This window comes from Vulpes lagopus, chromosome 4, assembly GCF_018345385.1.
Source record: "Vulpes lagopus strain Blue_001 chromosome 4, ASM1834538v1, whole genome shotgun sequence".
In the NCBI taxonomy this organism is placed as follows: Eukaryota; Metazoa; Chordata; class Mammalia; order Carnivora; family Canidae; genus Vulpes; species Vulpes lagopus.
The window spans coordinates 149,014,955-149,037,572 of NC_054827.1; the positions used below are offsets into that span (position 1 = coordinate 149,014,955).

Below are 22,618 nucleotides of genomic sequence, written 5' to 3' on the forward strand. Positions count from 1 at the left end.
CATTAGTTTAGGGTAAGATTAAATAAGTTTATACGTGGAACATACATAATACAATGCCTGGCTTAGAGGAAGTGAGCAAGAGAAGTGAGGTTATTCCTTTGGCTTGCTTTTCTTTTGGAAGACAGACCTTTGCTGGACATCTATTATAATGTAAAGAAAAGGGTGAGCCTGAAAATAATGAGAGAAGGACAAGGAATATTTTAATGTAACTAGGTCGAGGCTAACAAGCTACTGCAATGAAATGATAGAACCATCACCTGGAATTATTTTTTTTAATAACATAGAGCCAACTCTTCTTTCCCAAGATGACTCTAGAAATATCACTCTTCCCCAGGTGCCCCCCCATTTCCCTAGACTGGTCAGATGATGCGTAAAACTCATGGATGGCACTGCTAGCGTATGAAATCCTGCCATGCATGAGGTGTGCCTGTGAAAGAGCCCCTGGCATTCTTGAGAGCCAAAGGATCCTGTAGCTGGAGTTAGCAGGAGGAGCTTAGAAAAACAGTCAGTAAAGGTAGCTGGTGCAGATCGGGATTGGCTGGGCCCCCAAGACCCTGGGCCCATGGATCTCGTGTGAGGAAAGCCATTGTACTGACGTGAAGTCCTGCCTGGAATTAACAAAATTATACCCCTGAGTCTTTCTATGCATTTCAAAGATGGTGGCGGTTTCTTTCCTGGAAAATGAAATGCGATGATTTAAAAATTCTTTGCCTAAGTCTATAAATCAAGAGATCAACTGATGACTATTTGCTGAAATCTGCTGAGGGGTATAAAGGGAGAATAACGAATTTGGAAGTCAGACAAAGCAATGCTTAAATTCTGCATCTAGGGGCTCCCTAGTGGGTTAAGGGTCTGCCTTTGGCTCAGGTTATGATGTCAGGGTCCTGGGATCTGAGGCTCACTCCAGGATCCCTGCTTAGCGGAGAGTCTGCTTCTCCCTCTCCCTAGCCCCTCCTGCTCTACTCATGCTCTCTCTCAAAATAAATAAAACCTTTTTTTTTTTAAAAAAAAAAGAACAATAAATTCTGCATCTATACCTTTTTAGCTGTGTGACATTGGTCAACTCACTTTACTTCTCTGTATCTTAGTTTTGTTCTGTTTTGTTTCTAACCTTAAAATGGAATTGTAGAGGATTAAAAGAGACAGTTACAGTTCACTTGACCTAATTAATTTCTGTAGTTAAAAAAAAAAAAAAAAGACTTTTGACGTCCTATAGTCAGATGTTGTCAGAAATTTCAGAGAATGGTTACATAAAACATTCCTTCACCCATCAACTTCTGAGAACTGCTTCCCCTGCACTGGGCTTGCTGAGAAACTGAAAATAACATGTTTAAATTGATAGGTGGTTGGGCAGATAAGAGAGATATTTCTCGTAAACGTATAATCCAAAATGAAAAGCACTTACAAAAGCCAACTTGGTGGCCCAACTGTATTCCTGGTGCCCAGAGGAGAAAAATAGACCGGGAGGTCAGGAAGTCTTCCCGAAACTCAACCTAGGAGCAGAGAGGGTGATAGGACCAGGGAGGAGCAAAGTCCCTTCCTCCATCTAGAGCCAGCAGAAACCCTGAGGAGCTGGCCCTGCTGTCATAATCGCACAAAAGCAGGCACTGGGCTCAGCTCTCCGCAGCTAAGTCTCACAGTAATGGCAAGAAGTGGGCAGTCACACTCCCATCTTGAACTTAGAAAACTGATCCTGAGAGATGGAGTGGTGTCCCCAAGGTCACTGAGCAAGCAGGCGACCGAAGCAGGATTCAACGGGGTCTGTGTCCCCCGAAGCCTGATGGTGGCTTCCGATGATAAGGCAGCCCCTCATTTGCAATGAGGCCCTCCTCTACAGTCTCCCCACCCACCCCCCGTGGGCTCTCCCTCCCTGTGCCCTCCCAGTGCTTCCTAGAGCCATCTCTGCAAGTGCTGGTGCATTTGGCGGCCGCGTTCAAGGTCACGCTTGCTCCCTTTATTACACCGCATGTGCCCACAGGATCGGGTTGGCCTTTACCGTCCGGGTACTGTTCAGAGCTCACCGTGACAGGGCAATAACTCTTAAGAAATAACCGGGTGAATGAATGAATGAATGAATGCCCATTGCCTACCAATCACTGTGCCCACCGCAGCTTTGACCAGTAAGTTAACCACTTTATGCTTCGGTTTCGTCGCCCAGAAAGTGAAGATGATGCGACATCGCCATGCACAGCGTGGGGATGAGTCAATTGTCCATAAATCACTGCACTATGTGCACTATGGATCAGCACATGCGGGACGCTCAGGACTCGTTCACCATTAAGGCAACCCCGCTAATTCCCGTGAATCCCTTTACACAGACAGCTTTATTTTTTTTTTAATAGAGAACTTTAAATAAAGTATTATAATCTCAACTTCACAGAAAAGGAGCTGTGTGTTTTCAGAGAGGCTAAATTTCTTGGAGAGAATCACACAGCAAGAAAGTAGCAGAACCAAGAAATGCCCCCCCCCCCCCCCCAGGGCCCAAGGTATTCATTTTCCTAGTGAGTTCCAGGGGTGGAAAACCCTTTTACATCCAGGGTCCCGCCTGATTCTCTTCCCCAGCACTCTGGGGCTGGGCTCCAGCAGAGCGGAGGGGACAGGCAGGGGATTAGCCAGCGGGGTCCTGGCCTCCCCCAGCCCAGAGCTCCCACAAAGTGGCTGGGATGTTTGGTGCGGTTTGGCGTAGAGCCCCCCTGGGATCCTTCAGCACTAATGACGCCAGAGAAGAATCATCTGGCTTCTTGTTTAGGAACACAAAGTCCTGGGCACCTGCGGGGCACACGGTTGAGCACCTACCTTCGGCTCAGGGGGTGACCTGGGGTCCTGGGATCCAGCCCCGCAGGGAGCCCGCTTCTCCCTCTGCCTGTGTCTCGGCCTCTCTCTCTGGGGCTCTCATGAACACATTTTAAAAACTTAAACACACACACACACAAACTGCGGAATCCTCTGAATCACACAGACTCCCCACTAGAGAGCATTTTAAAGGAGCACCTTGGGTGGCTTCTGTCCCCAGGGAAGTTTGTGAAACTCTGCTTTGAGATGGGCTGAAGTCAGAGGGGAAGGGGACAGGCCACCCGCTGGGGTGAACAGCAGGCCCCCTCCCGCCCCCATTCCTGCTCCTGAAGCAGAAGCCCCCGCTGGGCCCCCGGGTGACGTCCTGGGTGGGGGGTGGGCGCCTGAGGGCCCCAGAGGGGCGACAGTCACCCCGGCCTCCGTGGGAGCTCCCGGCCACCCGCTGGGTCCCGGGGTCCCCGGAGGGGGCGAGCTCCGGAGCCGGGGCAAGCGCATCCTCCGCCACTGGCGTGCCCCGCCCCCCTCTCCCCTCTGCCCTGTCCCCCTCGCCCCCCTTCCCTTCTGCCCCACTCCCCTCTCCCCTTCCCCCCCTCTCCCCTTCTACCCCACTCCCCCTCTGCCCCGCTCCCCTCTCCCCTTCTGCCCCGCTTCCCTCTCCCCTTCTTCCCCCTCTCCCCTTCTGCCCTCCTCCCCTTCTACCCTACTCCCCCTCTGCCCACTCCTCCCCTCTCCCCCTCCCCCCTCTCCCTGCTCCTCTACTCCCCCTCTGGCCCCTTCTCCCCCTCTCCCCTTCTGCCCCCCTCCTCCCCTTCTGCCCTCTCCCCCTCTCTGACCTCCCCCTCCCCCTCTGCCCTGTCCCCGCTCCCTCCCTCTGTCCCTCTGCCCCCCCTCTCCCCTTCTCCCCCCTCCTCTCCCTTCTGCCCCGCTCCCCCTCCCTCTCCCCTTCTGCCCCGCTCCCCCTCTCTCCCTTTGCCCTCCCTCCCTTCCCCTCTCTCCCCTCCCTTCTCCCTCTCCCCCTCTTTCTGCCCCCTCTCCCTCTCTCTCTCCCCTTCTGCCCCTCTCCCGCTCCCCCTCCCTCTCCCTTCTGCCCGCCTCCCCTCCCCTTCCTCCCCTCTCCCCCTTTCCCCCTCTCTCCCTCTCCCCTTCTGGCCCGCTCCCTCTCCCCTCCCCTCTCACCCCTCCCCGCTCCCCTCTCCCCCTCTCCCCTCTCCCCTCTCCCCTCTTCCCCTCTCCCCCTCCCCACTCCCCTCTCCCCCTTTCCCCCACTCCCCTTCTCCCTCTCCCCCTCCCCCCCCCCCCCCCCCCCCGCCCCGCGGTCGCGGCAGGTCTCGGGGCTCCGCACACGCCCCCCTGGCTCCCGTGAGCGCGCTCCCCGGCGGCGCAGGGCTGGGGGCCCGCGGGGAGATGCGGGGCAGGGCTGCACCCCGGCCGGCCCGGGGGGTGGGGGTGGGGGTGGGGGTGGGGGTGTCACGGGGGTGTCAGCGGGGCCCCCGCCCCCCGCCCCCCGCGGTCCGCGCCCGGCCGCCGGCGCTCGGCGTCCCGAGTTAACTCCCTGGGCGCCGGGGCGGGAGGCGGGGATGCGCCGGCAGCTCGGAAGATGCTGACTCTCGAGTGGGAGTCGGAGGGGCTGCAGACCGTGGGCATCGTCGTGATCATCTGCGCGTCGCTGAAGCTGCTGCACCTGCTGGGGCTCATCGACTTCTCCGAAGGTAACGGGGCGGCTCCCGCGGCCCGGCCGGCGCTGCCCAAGTTGGGGACGCTCCGCGCCCGCCAAGTTCCAGCAGGTGCCGGTGCGCGGGGGCAGCGGGCCGCACAGGTGGACCCGCAGCGCACCTGGGGGCCTCGGAGGGCGGCCCGGGGTGCCCCAGCCCCGCTGGCTGCGGGGGCGGCTTCAGCCCACCGCCCGGGTGCAAGGTCAGGTGCACCGGGCGCACCGCCCGGGTGCACCCCCCTACCTGGGGATGGGGGGGTACGGGGTGCTGGGGGTCAGGTCCGCGATGGCTCCCACGCCTTCGTGTCATTAGTGATCCTGGAACCCTGACGTGCGAGGGAAATGCCCGCCGGAGCCTCACGAGTTGGGAGGTGCGGGGGTGGAGCTGGGTCGCTGACTATGATACAAGATGGGTAAGCTCTTGGGTTAAAATCGAGTTAATGGGTGCTTAGCAAAACTGTGCTTTGAACACTTAATTTGCAAAAGTGTCTCATTTACACCTCCCATCCAGCCACTCGGAGGGCCCCTCCGGCTTTGGAGTGGGAACCCAGACACATGCACATGCACGGAGCAGCGCTGTTGCTGTCAACAAATATTTTATCCATCTAGTATACATGTTACTACTCGATTTTATTATTCAAAGATGGGGGGAGGAAAGTTGGTTAACTTGGCTTTAGCAACTTGGATAGATGGACGTGCATGAATTGCGAGACGTGTATAGCGTATAGACGCCCATTTATTTTTTCATGAAATGATTTTTCTACTGAAATAACCTGCCTTGAATCATTTAGACCTCAGCATCCGAGGTCAGTTCTACATCCAAGCTCTCCTTTCTTCTCAAGAGAAAGGATGTAGTTCCTAAGCACCTGCTAGTATCCCCTGCAGATAAGAGTACGCTGCTCTTTCATGCTCTTTCATGGCCCAGTTATTTATGACTCTTCACTTCTCCCCTTGTGTGTGATGTTGGAAGGTGACGGCGATATTTAAGCCTGCCCGTGCTTCTCATCTCCCTAACTACAGACCCGATAGCCAAAATGACATCATCCAAATTAGATCCGGTACACAGGTTGTGTCTGTTAATATGTTATAATGGTCGATGTATCTTATCTTCAGGGAGTCTTTCTTTTATTTTTTTAAACAAACTAAGTTTGTTAGGTTCTGTTTAGGCTGTTCTAAGCACATGAGAAGTTCCCGTGTAGTTTCCATGTCCTCCTGTAAGCACTCTCACTCTGTGACAGCTCTGCTTAGGCACACAAGAGAATAATGTTGTAACGGGATTAAACGAAACCTCAAAAAATCAGTTTCTTCCTTTTCTCGTATTACGTGGTGATTGTATTTAATCCCTGGGAGGAACACGGTGCATCGACAAACTTCTCCAAGTACTAGTCAACAACCTTGCGTTGTTTCGGGATTCTGTCCCAGTGTACTAATGTTGGTATTGTGATAAAATACAGATGACGTCATTTCAATTTCTGTGATGAGGAGAGTTTCCTTCTGTTAAATTCGATCACGTATTAGATTTTTGTTCTCTGAACTTGGCTGAACCATAACCCCCAAATTGAAGGCGCAATACTCAAGATGCCTTGGTTTCATAGCCAGGTGGAGCATTCGCTAAAGGGGGACAGCCATGGGGGTATTGAGGAGGTCAACCGAGGGACATTTATTTATTTCAGAGTTCATTTATTGCCCCTGTTGATAATGTACACATATAAGGTCAAAGGGCCCAGGTTTATGACCACTGCAAATGACTCAGCTTTCATTCTGTAACTTCTGTTTTATGTCACTTAAAGTTGACAGTTTTCAGATGAAAACTTCAAATTTGAGTTCCAACAATATGGAAAAGTAGAATCGCGAAGCTGACTCCCTCAACTAGAATCACAGATTTTTGCACTAGCCTGCAGTGTCTTTGGTCGGATGGATATCCATATTCATAGTCAATTGATATCCATAACCATAAATGATTCTATATTTCTATATATATATGCACACAATTTATAGATGATACACATTCATAGATATTATGTAAAATGTCCAATAAGCTGGGTAAAAATTGAGATCGATATAAAAGCCTTGATTGTGCTTTAGCACGAAGATGCAGATTGTCACCATACATGGGGTATAACCCACTTTACTTGACAAGTCAGTCTTTTTTTGTTCTGAAGTACATTTTAGAAAATGCCGGTCTAGTTCAACTCTTTCATTTTACGTAGGAGACAACTACAATCCAGAGAGGTTAACTGATTTACCAGAAGGCAAAACTAACTGGGGGAGAGACAGGACCAAAGCCAAGGACTACTGAGTAGCATATAGTTCTTTTCCTACTATAACACACTTTTTACTTATTTTTCTTTCCTAATATTGGAAAAGAGAATCAATGAAAATATATGTGGGAAATGTCCTCACTTCTGGAATCTAGTCCTGACCTGTCCACTAACACCCTGAGAGATATCTGAAGGAACTACATCCATAGGAAAGATTACACAATAGCCACGCAATTTCTACAAGGTGTCGACCCCACCCCGAGTGCGGCACCCAGGGCGGCATGTAAGCGAGCGAATCCAGACTACTGCCTGTATCATAGGCTGGAGGCAGGGTTGGGACAAAAGCAAGCTAACTAGCGTCCTGAGCTTCTTTACCTCTAAGACCTGCACTGCATTTTGACTCTCTGTGACGTGTACTCAATGGCAATAAATGCCTTATCCAGGGAGAACCCAGCAGGGAGACCCAGTAAGACCATGACAGGTCTGGCCTACACCTCCCGTCTGTGTTTTCTCAGGCCGTGGCAGTGTCCAAGCAGAAACAGAACTCAGGGTGTTAGGCCACCAGCCAAGTGGAGGAATAAGGAGAAGGCACAAAATACAGAGAAAGCCACAAAATATTAGGTGATCTCTCCTCCTTTCTAATTACAAATGATAAAAATTCCCAAAAGGGCTGTCTCGATGTAGATTGCCAAACTTTTCACTGATTGCATTAGAAAATACAGCCCAGAATAAGGCCAGGGAATTAACCATTCTTTTTAGTGGAGAACTGGACATGAAGCCCAGAGCAGAACCATGAGCTTCTTTAAGGCCACACGAAACTTTTATACCATCCTCAGGGGCAATGATTCTTCCCTGGGGCAACTATGGACAGCAATTTTTCTAGTTTGACTATGCATTAATTTACTTAGAAAGTAGTTCTGAGTCTATTTGAAGGAGAGGGTCTGTAGTAGTGTTGGGATAAAGCAATGTCACCTTAGTATTATCCTCTACAATGTCTAGTGAAAATTAGCCATGGGTAGAAAAGAACAAAGAGAAACATTTCTGCTCTCACCTAAATTAGATTCCAATTTTTATAAAACCTCATTTTAAGAATATAATTCTCTCTCAGCTGAAATTCAAGGGTTAGGAAACAAAAGCAATTTGTAAAGAGGATTCAAAAGACTAATGGGATTCTAATATGATGATCTGAGGTTTTACACATATCCACTCATTAATAAGGAGAACGAGGAAGAACACTCAGAAAATGGATCTCATTATTGCACAGATTTGCATACAATGTAGGTCTTGTTGAACTCTGAACGTGTGCAGGGTTCTCTGTTAGGCTGAGACGGTAGAGAGAGATGCGAGATGAACATTAAAGGGAATGTGCGTTCAGTGAACTCTCATTCTGAGAAAGGAAACTGATTACGAATCAAGACAGAAGAATCTAAGTGCTGGGCATAAGCAGGAGATGCTCTGTAGAAGCATGGAAGGAGCGATGCATTCTGGAAAGGGCTTAAGGCGTCCTGGCAGGTTACAATTATACCGGGCTTTGCAATGTGAGAAGGACTCTCCAAGTTGGAGAAGGGAGGAATATTCCAGGCTAAGCAAAGAGCTTACGTTGTGCCCCTAAGCACTGGCAGGATAAGGGCCGTGGGTCTCGTGCACATGGGTGTCAGAAAGTTGAAATGGGAGATGTAGCTAAAGAGGTGGCTTGAAGTTCAGTCCCAAGAGTGTCTACTTACTCTTTAATCAGTGAAGAACCATTGATTCAATCTTCAGGATGCCTGGGGGGCTCAGCAGTTGAGGGCCTGCCTTTGGCCCAGGGCGTGATCCTGGAGTCCCGAGATCAAGTCCCACATGGGGCTTCCTGCATGGAGCCTGTTCTCCTATGTCTCTGCCTCTCTCTCTCTTAAATAAATAAATAAATAAATAAATAAATAAATAAATAAATAAACCTAAAAAAAATCTTCTACTTTGAGAAAACAAACGGGCAATGTGACAGACTATTGTTTTAGGGAGATCAATCTGAGAGTAGGTGAAGATGAATTCTGTAGTAAAATCATGGGAGCAGAGATACTAGTTATCTTCTTGGAATAATTCAGCTGACAGACTATAGGACAAAGCTCCGTAGATGGCCCTTCTCAATAAAATACTTAATGTGAGCTGTCAACCTCCAGTTTTTCCAGAAATTCGTGTTTACTGTAATATTCTTGGCCTGCACTTGTTCTGAAACAGCATAATCATGTTTTACTCTAGGGCAGTATTGTCAGGCTTTAAATATCTTTCTTGAGAGAAAAAAAAAAAAACGTGGGAAGCACACAGAGGTCGTAGTTATATATAAGATGGCATGATTTATAGTGGGAACTTAACAGTTCTGGTAGGTATATTGACATCTTGCAAGTTTTCAATTATTTTGAGACCTTTTTTTTTTTTTTTTGTAAAATCACACAAAACATGGTATAAAGAGTAGTATAATGCACTGCCATGCACCCATCAATAATGAGCATCATTTTGCCATCTGTGTTTCCTTAAAACTATGTCTTTCTTGTCTACCATACACCAGGCACTTGACTAGGCCCAGGATACAAAGGTGAATTAAAGGTAGTCTCTAACCTCACAGAACTCTCATCTGCATAAGTAGGTGGGGGATAGAAACTAAGGAAAGGCAATGCATCATGGAAGATAGAGCGATATAAGTAAGACCAAGGTACAGAAGAAGAATGGAAAGTAATTAAGTCCAAGTGGAAGAGCTAGACGTGATCAGAGATGACTCCCTGGAAGAGTTGACTTTGAGGCCGGATTTTTGTGGATAAAGAGAAGTTCATCACCATCATATGCCAGCAGGACTTACACAGTTTCCATGTGTAGGGCTCTGGGTGAAGTAATACTATATGCCAACACAGGGACATGGTCCAGAATGTGGAATTCCTGGAACAATAACAACGGAGAGCCTCAAAGGGAATTCATAGTTTCATTCCTTCTCCTTGATTATGTAATTATCCATGCTACCTGCTGCAATGCTTGGTATATAGAAGACACTAGAAACTTTACAGTGTGAGTGCCATTTACTCTCCTAGAGTAATGGTGCCTGTGCACTTCTACTTTATGCTACATAACTGAGGGCCTCCAGGGCTCTTTCAAGTTTCCATGGTAGCCTGGAAACTGTTGATTAGTTGGCTACATTGTTTTATTTTATTTTATTTTTTTTCTGTGAGGGAGATTTCAGATCAAAATCCCACTGCAAAGTAGAGATACCCACATACCAAAGGCATCTGGAGCAGCTGTTCATTAGAACCCCATGGCCATGGGAAATAATTCCAAATGAGATAACCAGCAGTGAGCTGAAAAAGCCCAGCCTACATGGGCTTTGATTTGGCTGAGAAAGTAGCCCTTTCAGTTTTATGACTGGAAAAAAAAAAAAAAACCTTAAATGTGTAAATAAAATTGACAATATCAAGCACCTACTGTGTGAAGGGGAATAGAAGACAAAAGGGCATTTTACGGTCCTTAAAAGTTTTCAAATTTATTAAAGTACAAACATGAATAACTAATCAGAGATTTAAAAGGGTCTGGTGAGAGGAAGCAAGTGTTTTGTAAAACTTGAGAAGAGCCCTCCCATCCAGTTGGAAGTTTTCAGAGAAGACTATGAGAAGACGGTGGTGGCATTGGATCCGAAGACTGACAGATAAAAACTGAAGGCTATGGACTATAATTTTTAAAAGAGGCAGTTTCCTGAAATCGTTGTTTGTAATCAAATTGGTTCTAAAAGTCCATCGATCCATTTAAGGTATCAAGTGTCTGCCCTGGATCTAGCAATGTTCTTGGGACTGATAGGTTTGTGGAATATTATTTTTCAGTTTTGCTCACTTCGAAAACCATTCCTCACCCCAGCTGCGTAGGCGCAGAGAGGTGGAATCTTCATGGGGAGGGGACATGAAAGTGGAGAAGTTGTCCATTTCAGTGGCCTCCAGTCAAAGGTCATCAGGAATACACCTGCGGTTGAATAATTTGGCTTCGCCGCTCCTTGCAGAGAGGAGGAACCCAAAGCACGGAGAGCATAGACCATGTCAGTAATGAGGTATGAGGAAGGACTTGCAGTATCTGAGTCTGTGTGGGGGATTAGGACTTTGGAAGTGGGTCTTTGATCTGGATTGAAGGCAAGAAGTCAGGCTCATTCTGTGGTTGAGTATCTAATTTTTTTGCATATTTTTTTTTATTGGAGTTCGATTTGCCAACATGTAGTATAACACCCAGTGTATGGTCGAGTGTCTTAATAAATCTTTTCGATAGAGAGCAAAGACTAGACAGAGGCGAAAGCTGCATTTGGCAAAGAAATAAGCTACACTAAATAGGATGGGGGATATTTGGTCATTTTTGTAGTTTGAACAAAGTTCATGTTTTTGCCTCTTCTCACGTATGATTACAGAGTGATCTAGTTTTTGTTGATCGATCAAAGGTACAGAGCGGTCTTGTCTGATGTTGATATTCTGTGAAATTAGAGTTGCTTATATTCACTAGGGGGATGCCAAGGTCTGGCTGATCAACCAGGGCAACTCCTTCAGGATGGAAGGGGCCGTTTTCTTCTCATACATGATCAGGAGGGCAGAGTAAGGTGAGGGGCAGGTGTGTAGGGTATGGAGCAGACAGATCTGAGTTTGAAATTTAATTCAAACTTTAATTCAGTAACTTTAAACAAGTTACTTCACCTTCCTGAGCTTGAGTTCTTTTTACTGTAAAATGAGTGTAAAAAAAAAAAACCCAACCCTTTGAGATTGTGGCAGGGAATACAAACATCTAAGTGAAACATGTAGCTCAGGGTCTGGAATACAAACTGGAGCCAGTAAGTACCTTTCTTGTAATTACCGCGGGATAACATGTTCAAATTCCTTGCGTTACACCAGTGATTCTCAAATTCCACCGTGTATCGGAATCACCTACAGGACCAGTTAGACCACAGATTGCTGGACTCTACCCTCAAAGTTTCTGACTCAGTAGATCTAGGTTAGAGTCTGAGAATTTCACCATTGCTAATGCTTTGTCACTTCCAGCTGATGCAGCTGTCAAGGAGCAACACTTTGAGGGGCACTGAGTTGGGCAATAAACCTGAAAGGCCAAACCCATGATGCAAGCAATGTGTTCTTCATTGAGTTTTTTGGCACCTGTTAAACTCTATTGTGGAGCAGTGGTCCCCCGTCTGTTCTCTAGTAAATATTTTAGGCTTTGTGGACCATGCAGTCTGTTCTAATTACTCAGCTTGGCTGTAGCGCAGAAACAGCCAAAGACGATAGACAAATGGGTGTGTGTGGCTATGTCGCAATAAAACTTTCTTGATAGACGTGCAAATCCGGCTATCATACAATTATGTCACAAAATACTATGTTTTTATTTTTATTTTTAAACCATTTTAAATGTTTAAATGCATCTTTGCATGGATATGCACATTTGTCACATCTTAACTTCATCCCAACCCTGTTCTCTTCCAGTCTACGTCATATTCTCCCAATAGAAGTCTTCCCAAATATGGAGGGATCGAGCTCATGCTCCAGATTCTTCTGTATCACATACGACATAAAATCTCCATGTTCTCTGCATCTTATACAAAGAGGGGATCAGACCAGTGCCTTCTTTTCCTCTTTCTACTATTTCCTTCTTTGCTTGCAGAGAATATAAACAGACAGCAGGATAGATTCGGTCTGGGACTGTAATTTGCCAAACCCTGTTCTGAGTTGGCAGTCAAGGAACCCACTGAGGCGGGGTCTGAGATTGGTGAGATAATTTGCTTTCTGGAAATTTGTCTAGGTTTTCTGAGCCCTCAATCTCATTGAATGAATAGGGATCTACTCCCTCTTTTGGGGTTTATGAAATTATCCACCAAATTAGCAAATAATTTGAATTAGCGTGTATGTGTTTGTTCAACAAAATGCCTTCTCTTCCCCTAATTCCACATGTCCAGACCAATTTAGAGGTACTTATATAAATTAAGTCATCCGCATGGTTTTGTCACACGTGAGTCAGTGTTGGGGCTAGACAGTCTAGGTTCTCCCATCTTACTGATTTTCGTTTTAGGTTTCATTGCCTCTAGGACAGGTGGAATTATGCTCCTTTCACGGAGTTCATAAATCCGTAGCTAGTATATTTGTTAAAGACATATTTCAACTTTTCAAATTATACTGGTCCTAAGAATGTTGCATTACACTGAGTCTTTTGGGTCTAGGACAAATACATTGAATCAACAACGTTTTTTTTTTTTTTTTTAATAAAATCATCTCAAATCTGGATTCTTTTTAAAATGAGAAATATACAGGGAGGCCTGGCTCAGTTGGTCAGGCATCTGGCTCTTGATTTTGGCTCAGGTCATGATCTTCATGTTGTGGGATCGAGCCCTCGATCCGTACTCAGGATGGAACCTGCTCGAGTTTCTCTATGTCTACCCCTCCCCCTGCTCTCTCCCCATTGTCTTTCTTTCTCTCTCAAATAAATAAATAAATCTTTTTTTACAAAGAAAGAAAATGAAAAATATACAAAAACTAGGTAAGATCATGTTCTTTGAAGTGAGACAGACCTGAAGTCAATACACGTATCTGCCTTCCATTGGCCTCATGGTCTCAGACTAGCTTTATAACCCCCCTTGACCTCAGTTTTATCACATATAAATTGGCGGGAATAATAGTAGCTACCTCACAGGATTATTGTGAGAAGAAAATTAAATATTTGTGAAAATTCTACTTATAGCCCAGTGACTGAAACAGAGAGCTCAACAACTCTTGAGTATTCCTTCTAGCATTAGTATCATGGCCATCTTTGTTCTTCTCATCCATCATACCTGTTACTACATGGTCATTCATTCGGTCTGACAAAGAACAAAAACTCAACTGAGTAAATAGAAAGGTCTAATTAGTTTTATTAAGTGATTCATGAGTCAGGCAGGATTCCATCCAGCAAGTAGAGGGGAGCTCTGAGGAGTTGTATAAAATGGAAGGTTTTTATAGGAAGCAGAGTGGGGCAGGAGTGAATAGCAAAAAAAAGGTTGGTTCCAATCAAGGTCAATTTCCTTAGGGGGAAGGGCAATGAATGCTATACAGAATAAGGCATCTTTCTTTGGGGGTACGGAGAGCACCCCTGGGATAGACTGCCTCATTGGCACTTATCAGAAAATTTCTGACTGACGCCTTATAACTTACCTTTCTGGAGGACATTGAAATTATAATTAGTTGACCCACTAAGCCCTGGTTTGATGACTTAACCTAAATGCCACCATTTTGAGCATGTCATTTTCTTTTAACAAGTCACCTATGACAGAAAGAAACGACCTGTGCACCAAGCACTGTGCCAGTAATTGGGAGCTGAAAGCACAGATTTGGCTAATAGAGGTTTACATACAAATGAATTTCCAAATATGTCGGTTTAGCAAATTGCCCTGGTCTCACATCTGTGCAAGATGTGGGTGTCCCTTCTAGGGATGTATGGAAGAGACTGGCTAGTCAGGCCTGTCTAGAAGGTGGGGAGTTTCAGACAGAACTCACAAAGATGACCTTTGAGCTGAATCGGAGTGACACTTTTAGCACTGGGCATCACTCATTCTTAGGAACTAATGACAATTGATAAAATATGTTTTCAAATTTTCAAGAATAATGTTGATCCCAGTTTCTGAATCCTGACTCACATTTTATTCCTTTTTCTCTGACAATGTCTCTTTTACCCAAAGGCACCCATATCTCTCCTTGGAAGCCCAGACTAGAACCTATTCTCTTTCCTAATACCACTTTTCACCCCTAATCTAAATTCAGTCAATCCTGACGTATGTTGTACAACATAGCACAATAATAGTAAACCTCCATGCCCTATTCCCCAAATCACTTCATTTGTGTAATTCATCTTCTCTTCGGTTAGAGAAGAGAGACCACTCTGCCTCAGTACAGGGTGAATTTTCCTTATACTAACACCAGGTCCAGAGCCATAGAAAGTATATAATGGAGGCTCAACAAATACTTATCAGTAGGTTTCTCAGGTGCATCTTTGCATCAAGATGTTTGTCTCATCTTAACCTCATCCCCACCCTGTTCTCTTCCAATCTACTTCATATTCTTACAATAGAAGCCTTCCCAAATACGGAGGGATCGAGCTCATGCTCCAGATCCTTCTGTATCACATACAACACAAAATCTCCATGTTCTCTGCATCTTATACAAAGATGGGACCAGACCAGTGCCTTCTTTTCCTCCCTCTGCTATTTTCTGTTCCAGTACAAGGAGCTAGTGAAGTTCCTTGAGTAGCTCTTGCTGTGTCCAGCTGCCACATCTTTACATATACTGTTCCCTCTTCCCAAATGCCCTTCCCTCCTCATATTCCTGCAAACGTCTTTTCGGCCTTCAACTCTTGGCTCATTCCTTCTCTGAGAAGCATGTCTTGACTTCCTCAAACAGCAAAAGACACTCTGGTTCTGAGACCTCTCTGCCTCTTCCCCATGCACCCCTGTGCCCATGTGATGCTCTATTGCTATCAAACTTGTTATTTCTCAAGCACTTCATGCTGTTTCCTGCTTCGCGCATTTGCTTGTGCTCTGAATGTCCCTCCTTCTAGAATACAAATCCCATCGGTCTTCATCTGATTAACTCCTTCTTATCCTTTAAGCTCAGCTCAGGAGTCATCTGTTCCAGAAGCCTCCCTTGAACCACCCCGTTGGATTAAGTGCCTATTTCTGTTATCCGAAAGCACTCTATCTTAGCACTTCAAACTACATGAAACTCTTGATTTCCGTGTCTTTCTCTTTTGCCAAATCTCAAGCACCCCATAGCACAGCACTTATCTCTATAACCTCAGATCCTTATGGAAGGGATGGGTAGATAATGGATAGATAATTTAGAGATCTTGGTAATAAACTGCTCTGAGCTTCCACAGCCATCTTTTTTTCAAGTGTTTATTTTAATTCCAGTTGGTTAACATACACTGAAATATTAGTTTCAGGTATAACATACAGTGACACTCCATACAGCACCCAGTGCTCATCAAGATAAGTGCCCTTCTTAATCCCTGTCACCTATTTAACCCATCTCCCTGCCCACCTCCCTTCTGGTAACCATCAGTTTACTCTCTATATTTAAGAGTCTGTTTCTTGGTTTCTTTATCTCTGTGTCTCTTCCCTTTGCTCATTTGTTTTGTTTCTTAAATTCCACATATTAATGAAATCATGTATTTGTCTTTCTCTGACTGACTTATTTGGCTTATCATTATACCCTCTAGCTTTATCCATGTCCCTGTGAATGGCAAGATTTCATTCTTTTTTTATGGATGAATTATATATATCTCACATCTTCTTTATCCATTCATCAATTGATGGACACAGGCTGCTTCCGTATCTTAGTTATTATAAATACTACTGCTATAAACATAGGGGTACATGCGTCCCTTATATTAGTGTTTTTGTATTCTTTGGGTAAATACCCAATAATGAGATTACTAGATCTTAGGGTAGTTCTATTTTTAACTTTCTGAGGAACCTCCATACTGTTCTCCACAGTAGCTGCACCAGTTTGCATTCCTACCAATAGTACCTGAGTGTTCCTTTTTCTCCACATCCTCAACAACACTTATTGTTTCTTGTGTTTGTTGGTTTTAGCCATTTCCACAGGTGTGAGGTGATATTGTAGTTCTGATTTGCATTTCTGTGATGGTAAGTGATGATGAACATCTTTCCATATGTCTATTGGCCATCTGTATGTCTTTTTGGAGACATGTCTATTTGTGTCTTATGCCCATTTTTAATAGGATTATTTGTTTTTTGGCTGGTGAGTTTTATAAGTTCTTTATATATTTTGGGTACTAGCTTTTTATTGGATATGTAGTTTGCAAGTATCTTCTTCCATTTCATAGGTTGCCTATTAATTTTGTTGATAGTTTCCTTTGCCGTGCAGAAGATTTTATTTTTATGTAGTCCCAATTGTTAATTTTTGCTTTTGGTTCTCTCGCCTCAGGAGACATATCTCGAAAGAAGTTGCTATGACTGAATGTCAAAGAAGTTATTGCCTGCTTTCTCTTCTAGGATTTTTATGATTTCAAGTCTCACATTTAGGTCTTTATTTTGAATTTATTTTTGTGTATGGGGTAAGAAAATGATCCAGTTTCTTTCTTTTGCATGTTGCTGTCTAGTTTTCCCAACACCCAAGTGTTGAAGAGATGGGTCTTTCCCATTGGATATTCTTTCCTGCTTTATCAAAGATTAATTGGTCATATAGTTGTGGGTTCATTTCTGGATTTTCTATTCTGTTCCATTGATCTATATGTTTGCTTTGGTGCCAATATCATACTGTTTTGATCACTACAATTTTGTAGTTTAACTTGAAGTCCAGAATTTTGATACCTTCAGTTTTGCTTTTCTTTTTCAAGATTGGTTTGGCTATTCAGAGTCTTTTGTGGTTCAATACAAATTTTAGAATTCTTTGTCCTAGTTCTGCAACAGTCTTGAACAGATGTAATTTTTAATCATTTTGTTTTAGGCAGGGTTTTTCAACCTTGCCACTATTAATATCTTGGGCTAACTAATCCTTCATTGTAGGCACTGTCCTCTGTGCTATGGGACAATTGGCAGCATTCCAGGCCTCTACCTATTAAATGTCAATAGTACCTTTTCTGGAGTTGTGACAACCAGAAGTGTCTCCTGGTGTTCTCTAACATTCCAGGGGCAGGAAGTCAGGAAAAATCAACTCCTCTCATCTTGAGGACCATTGAGTTGAGGCATGATCAAACACAGTGTGTAAACACTTATATATATACATATATATATATATATATACTCATAAATCATAAAACTGAACTTAAGTCTAAAAGCATCATAGATTGGAAATCATTGGAAACCAAAATTGAGTATTGAGAAGTAGTATATTTTTTCATTACAAAAGTAATAAACAGTCATTACAGAAATGTTATAAATACAGAAAAAGAAAGAAATATGAAGAAAATACCTCTAGACCCACCAAAGGATAGCACTGGTAATATTTTCTATTTGCTTTTAGTTTTTATATACATACACTTGTTCCTTTAAACTTCTAAATAATACTTAAAATTATAAAATTCTATGTGGCTTTAAATTCAATTTTAGAGCATAAGTATTTTTATATTAGCTCACAGGTCCTTCATAAATATTTTAATGCCTACATTATATTCTATAAATGTATGTGTATAAATTACTCTGATTTTAGGATATGTAAGTTATTTGCATTTTTCTAGTATTTGAAAAATTCTTTAATAAAACCTTTGTGTATTAAATTTCTCTTATATTTAGAATTATATTCTTAGGATAGGCTCTTAGGAGAAGAATTAATGGGACAAGAGAATGAAGTGTTTCAAATCTCTTGACATATAAGGTCAAAATGCTTTATAAAGGAATTGCACAAATTTACTTGTCCCACTGTAATGTAGGTGTTCCCAGTGGTTTGCACTCATGCTACTATCACTCTGTGCTGTTGGTTAGGGGGTATTTTGAAGGTTGACATGAAAGACCATATTGGCCAGCTCAGTGAAGAAACTGCCTTAGAGCTAGACTGTTAATGACCTTTTAAAAAAATATTTTACCTATTTATTTGAGGCAGAAAAAGAATGAACAAGCAGAGGAGAAGGGATTTCAAGAAGACTCCCCATTGAGTGTGGAGCCCAACATGGGGCTCAGCCTCAGAACCCTGAGATTGTGACTTGAGCCAAAATCAAAAGTCGGGCACTTAACTGACTGAGCTACCAAAGTGCCTCAAGGACTGCTAATGACATATATATTTTTTTAAGATTTTATTTATTTGAGAGAGAGAGTGTGTGAGCATGAGTAGGAGGAGGGGCAGAGGGAAAAGCAGGCTCAGTCTTACACTAGATGAAATAATTCCTGTATTTGTAGAAATTTAGGAGGAAAATTGACATGCATAAAATCACTGCTATAAACACGCAAATACTTCCTGAGCCTAACTAATATGTGCATTTTACTTAGATGACTTTAAGTGGCAGGGAGGAAGAGTAACGTCTTGTCAGGGGCAGGCCCATGTTCCTCTCAAGTAATAACGTGATGCATTTTGTTCATGTAACGAAGTCTAAAACCATGAATTATAGATATTTGGCTAAATAGATGTGAAAAGCCATCCACTCAAACTCCCTCATGTTATATAGGTCATGATGAAGTAATTAGGTACACAGGGTCCCTCTGTGAATTAACGGTAGAGCTTGCGTGTCGGAGCCGAACAATACTGAGGTTAGGAGACCCTGAGCTCTGCCGATAGAAAGACACAGGTCAAACTCTGCCGCTGGAGCTTGCTGCCTGTGAGTCCTCTGCAAATCTCCAAACTGCTCTGAATCTCGGTTTCCTTGCCCACAAGCTGGAGAGCACCAGCTTCACAGATCTTCAAAATGGTCGAGTAACTTTGAGACAGACTGGTTTGGAGACAAGGCTCGAACCTTCTGGTAACTCAAATTTTCTGATGATTACTTCAGTCTCCCCTCTTACATAACTACTGCTAGAAAGGATCCCAGATCTTGCGAACAGAGCTGCCCCAAAACACAGATTTCCTTATGCTGTTCCTGGATATTTTGTGTTGCAACTGTGCTAGGTTGGGTTCTGTTGCATATCAGATAGCTCCTAGGTCTTTTTATAGCTACTTTTATAGGTGAGGGAATCTATTCAAAGAGGCTAAGTAACTTGTCTATGAGCAAGCAAACAGTGGAATTAGAAACAACCAGACTTCAGAAGCTGGCACTTTCCCATTCTGAGTTTCCTTAGGAGGGCTAAGGTTTTTGTTTTTTTATTTGTTTTTCCAAATCTCCGTGATACGTGAAAAAATACTCTAAGGTCTTTGGATTAGTAAAATCAACATAGTATGTTTGGGGTCAAGTACTTTCCCAGACATCCATTTGAATAGAATTAAGTATGAATAGCTTTACATGTCACTAAATTCATAGTTATTTATAGCCTGGTCACAGAAACTCTCCAATAAATAAACAGAAAATGTTGAAGACCTGGCAGCAATGAGGTAAATTGATGCTGTGATTTCAAATTTAAACAAATTACAGGGGAAAATGGAGAATGATAAAATAATTAGAAACTAAGACACCTGAACAAATACCCAAATCCCACATCTGCCTTAACTATATTCAGCAATTCCTAAATATCACTGATGCATTGAAGAAATTACCAGAGGCTTCTAAACATCACCTGAGTGAGAAGGAATAACACCTTCCTGTTGCTGCAAATGTTCAAGGAGACACCAAGGGAATTAGCCAAATGCATTCCTCATGACAATAGATGATTGTATAGCTAACTCTTTTTGAAAATGTACCTCGTTAAAAATTTGCACTAAAGTTCTAGGTCCCTAATAAGATTTTGGACTAAAAATATCATGCTCCAAATAGTAAGCTGGCCTCAATACTGTTGTATATCTTTTCTATAATATATCAACAATGAAACTACCATGTAGCTTAGCATTTTATAGGTGTACTCAAGGGAAAATGCAAAATCAGCAAAGAAATTCTGTAGTCGCAAATTCTTTGTGAAGTTCAGAGTTGACCTGTCTAGCTAATATATTCAAAAACACACATTTTACAATAATAGGAACTATTCTTGCCAATGGCTGTCTGAGGTGAGTGGAGAAATTTTTCCATGAAGGCAAATCTCTTCACCTTACCACACTCCAGAAAGACCTGAATATGTCTGTTCTTTAGGGGACAATTTAAGCGCTGGAATAATTATTTAGGGAAAGCCTGTCAGCAACTTTCAATGAATTTTCTCAGGCTGGGAATGGAGGGAAATATTTCATGTGGGTAAGAATGGCTTGAAACTGTCCTCCATGACAGGCACACCGGGAGCTACCCCCTCTTACGGAACTTTTCACTCACTTCATTATAAATGGTGTCAGCAGGGACATTCCCTGACAGTGCCATGTATTTTGCTCCTGAGCTTGGCTCATGCTTTGCATAGTAAGGCACAGTCAGTCTGCTAGTGTCTCTAGCACATTGTATATTCTGACATATCAAGAGTGTTGTTTTAAGGCCAACCTCACATATAGGAAGGGATAAAGGATGAGCGCTGGGTGTTATACTATATGTTGGCAAATCGAACTCCAATAAAAAAAATATACAAAAAAAAGAAGGGATAAAGGATAAGAATTGACTAACTCTGCTTATCCGTTCCTTGATTTGCTTCTTGTGACTTCTTCTAAACACGGATGAGTGCTGGCCATATTCACACTCGTCTAGGGTGGGAAAGAGTAGAGGCGAAGTCCATGTAGAGGGTTAAAAGTTAAATTAATTACGCTATTATTTCATTCTCTTCACCTTCTCTTGGTTAAAGGGAATTTGGTTAAGTAAAATGTGACAGAACTAAGTTAGATTATTTAATGTTTGTCTTGAAATTAAGTAAACAGGGATGCTTGGGGTGCTCTGCGGCTGAGCGTCTGCCTTCAGCTCAGGGCGTGACCCCAGAGTCTCAGGATCGAGTCCCGCATCGGGCTCCCCGTAGGGAGCCTGCTTCTCCCTGTGCCTGTGTTTCTACCTCTCTCTCCCTGTGTCTCTCATCAATAAATAAATGGAATCTTTAAAAAAAAAAAAAAAAGAAGTTAAGTAAACAAATGAGAGATGTTTCCCTCTTCTCAACCCCATATGCTGCTAGAGAATGTAATATACTCCTAATTAAAATAATCTTCCCCCAATTTTCCAGCATAACGATAAATAAGTCTTACTCTGTAGGTGAAAATTGGGATCCTTCACATTGGACTTGGCCCTCTCCCACCTCAGCACCAATTACTTCTCCTTATTAGCTTTGTTTTTCCTTCAAAGACAAGGAAAATTGGCTATTTAAATAAGGCAAAAATATTTCTTTCCATCGTATCAACTAAGCACTTAGTTAATATTCACAATATTACTGCTCGAGGAGAATAAAGGTAGTGAGCCTAAAACAGGCTTAACAAATGGCTCAGGATAATTTTTGCAGCAGAATTTTAACCCTGAGAAGCTAGAGGAAATCATCAGAACAGAAGATGAAGGCTAGAATGTTCAGTTAGTTATTGCCAACAAACAAACAAACAAAAATGATATTGAGCCCCAGGCTGAAGTGCACTTTCTTTGTATGTTGCTGGACCAATAGCTCTTTTTCACTAATCGCTAATGACCTGGATCACCATATAGATCATCATAAGAATGATGAATGTAATATTTGAATCACACATGTTAACTGTGGTTGAAGTATGCTTTTTAGGCTCGTGGCAAAATCTAACTTTCACACCCATCAACAGGCAGTGTGGCCAGAGATAGACTGCACGCATGGTCAAGAGTATGAATTGAAGCGGTTTGGATTCCTGACCATCATGAACATGATGTGTGGCCTTGGGCAAGTTATTTCTGTTTTCTAACATGCAAACGTGTCTTATGTAAAATAGCAACAAAAGACCTTCCTTGGTTTGTTGTAAGAATTAAGAGCTGAGGAGTGTGTGTGTGTGTGTGTGTGTGTGTGTGTGTGTGTGTGTAAAACACAGACTCTACCATAAGTAAAATTCCATAAATGGCAACCCTGTAGTCGTGTATAATGATGCATATCTGGTGGTTTTTATACCAAGAGCATAACAAGTTAGCAAGTTGTTTAGAGACCATCTAGAGAGATTTTATACAGAGACTTTTAAAATCATACTTCTGCCACATTCTTACCAAAAACCATAACTGAAAAGTTGGCATGTACCCTTGCTTACCTTGAGGAAACAGAACAGAACCTAGTGAGCTGTTTACCTGAGAGCAGAAATCGACCTGGGCGCAGCCAGTCTGGCACTTACACCATGTTCATCCCTCTCTGATTTTACCCTGTGTCTTCATCTCCCTTTAAATTACCTGCCCGCTCTCTTCAATCCATTTGAGA

The 22,618-nt window shown here is 43.4% G+C and overlaps 1 protein-coding gene across 3 annotated transcripts in view; it reads left to right on the forward strand.

Annotated features, from left to right (window-relative positions):
• The window catches only part of KCNIP4 (potassium voltage-gated channel interacting protein 4), a 1,126,626-nt gene that overhangs the window by 895,570 nt on the left and 208,438 nt on the right, over window positions 1-22,618 (forward strand). Inside the window, exon 1 of one of the 3 annotated variants that reach the window (XM_041753799.1) lies at window positions 4,385-4,502. The exons of the other annotated variants lie outside the window; for them this stretch is intronic. Within the exon in view, the coding sequence (XP_041609733.1) occupies window positions 4,391-4,502 (112 nt within the window). The 5' untranslated portion in view covers window positions 4,385-4,390. Of the gene's footprint in view, window positions 1-4,384; window positions 4,503-22,618 lie in introns of those variants that run through there. 3 annotated transcript variants of the gene reach the window in all.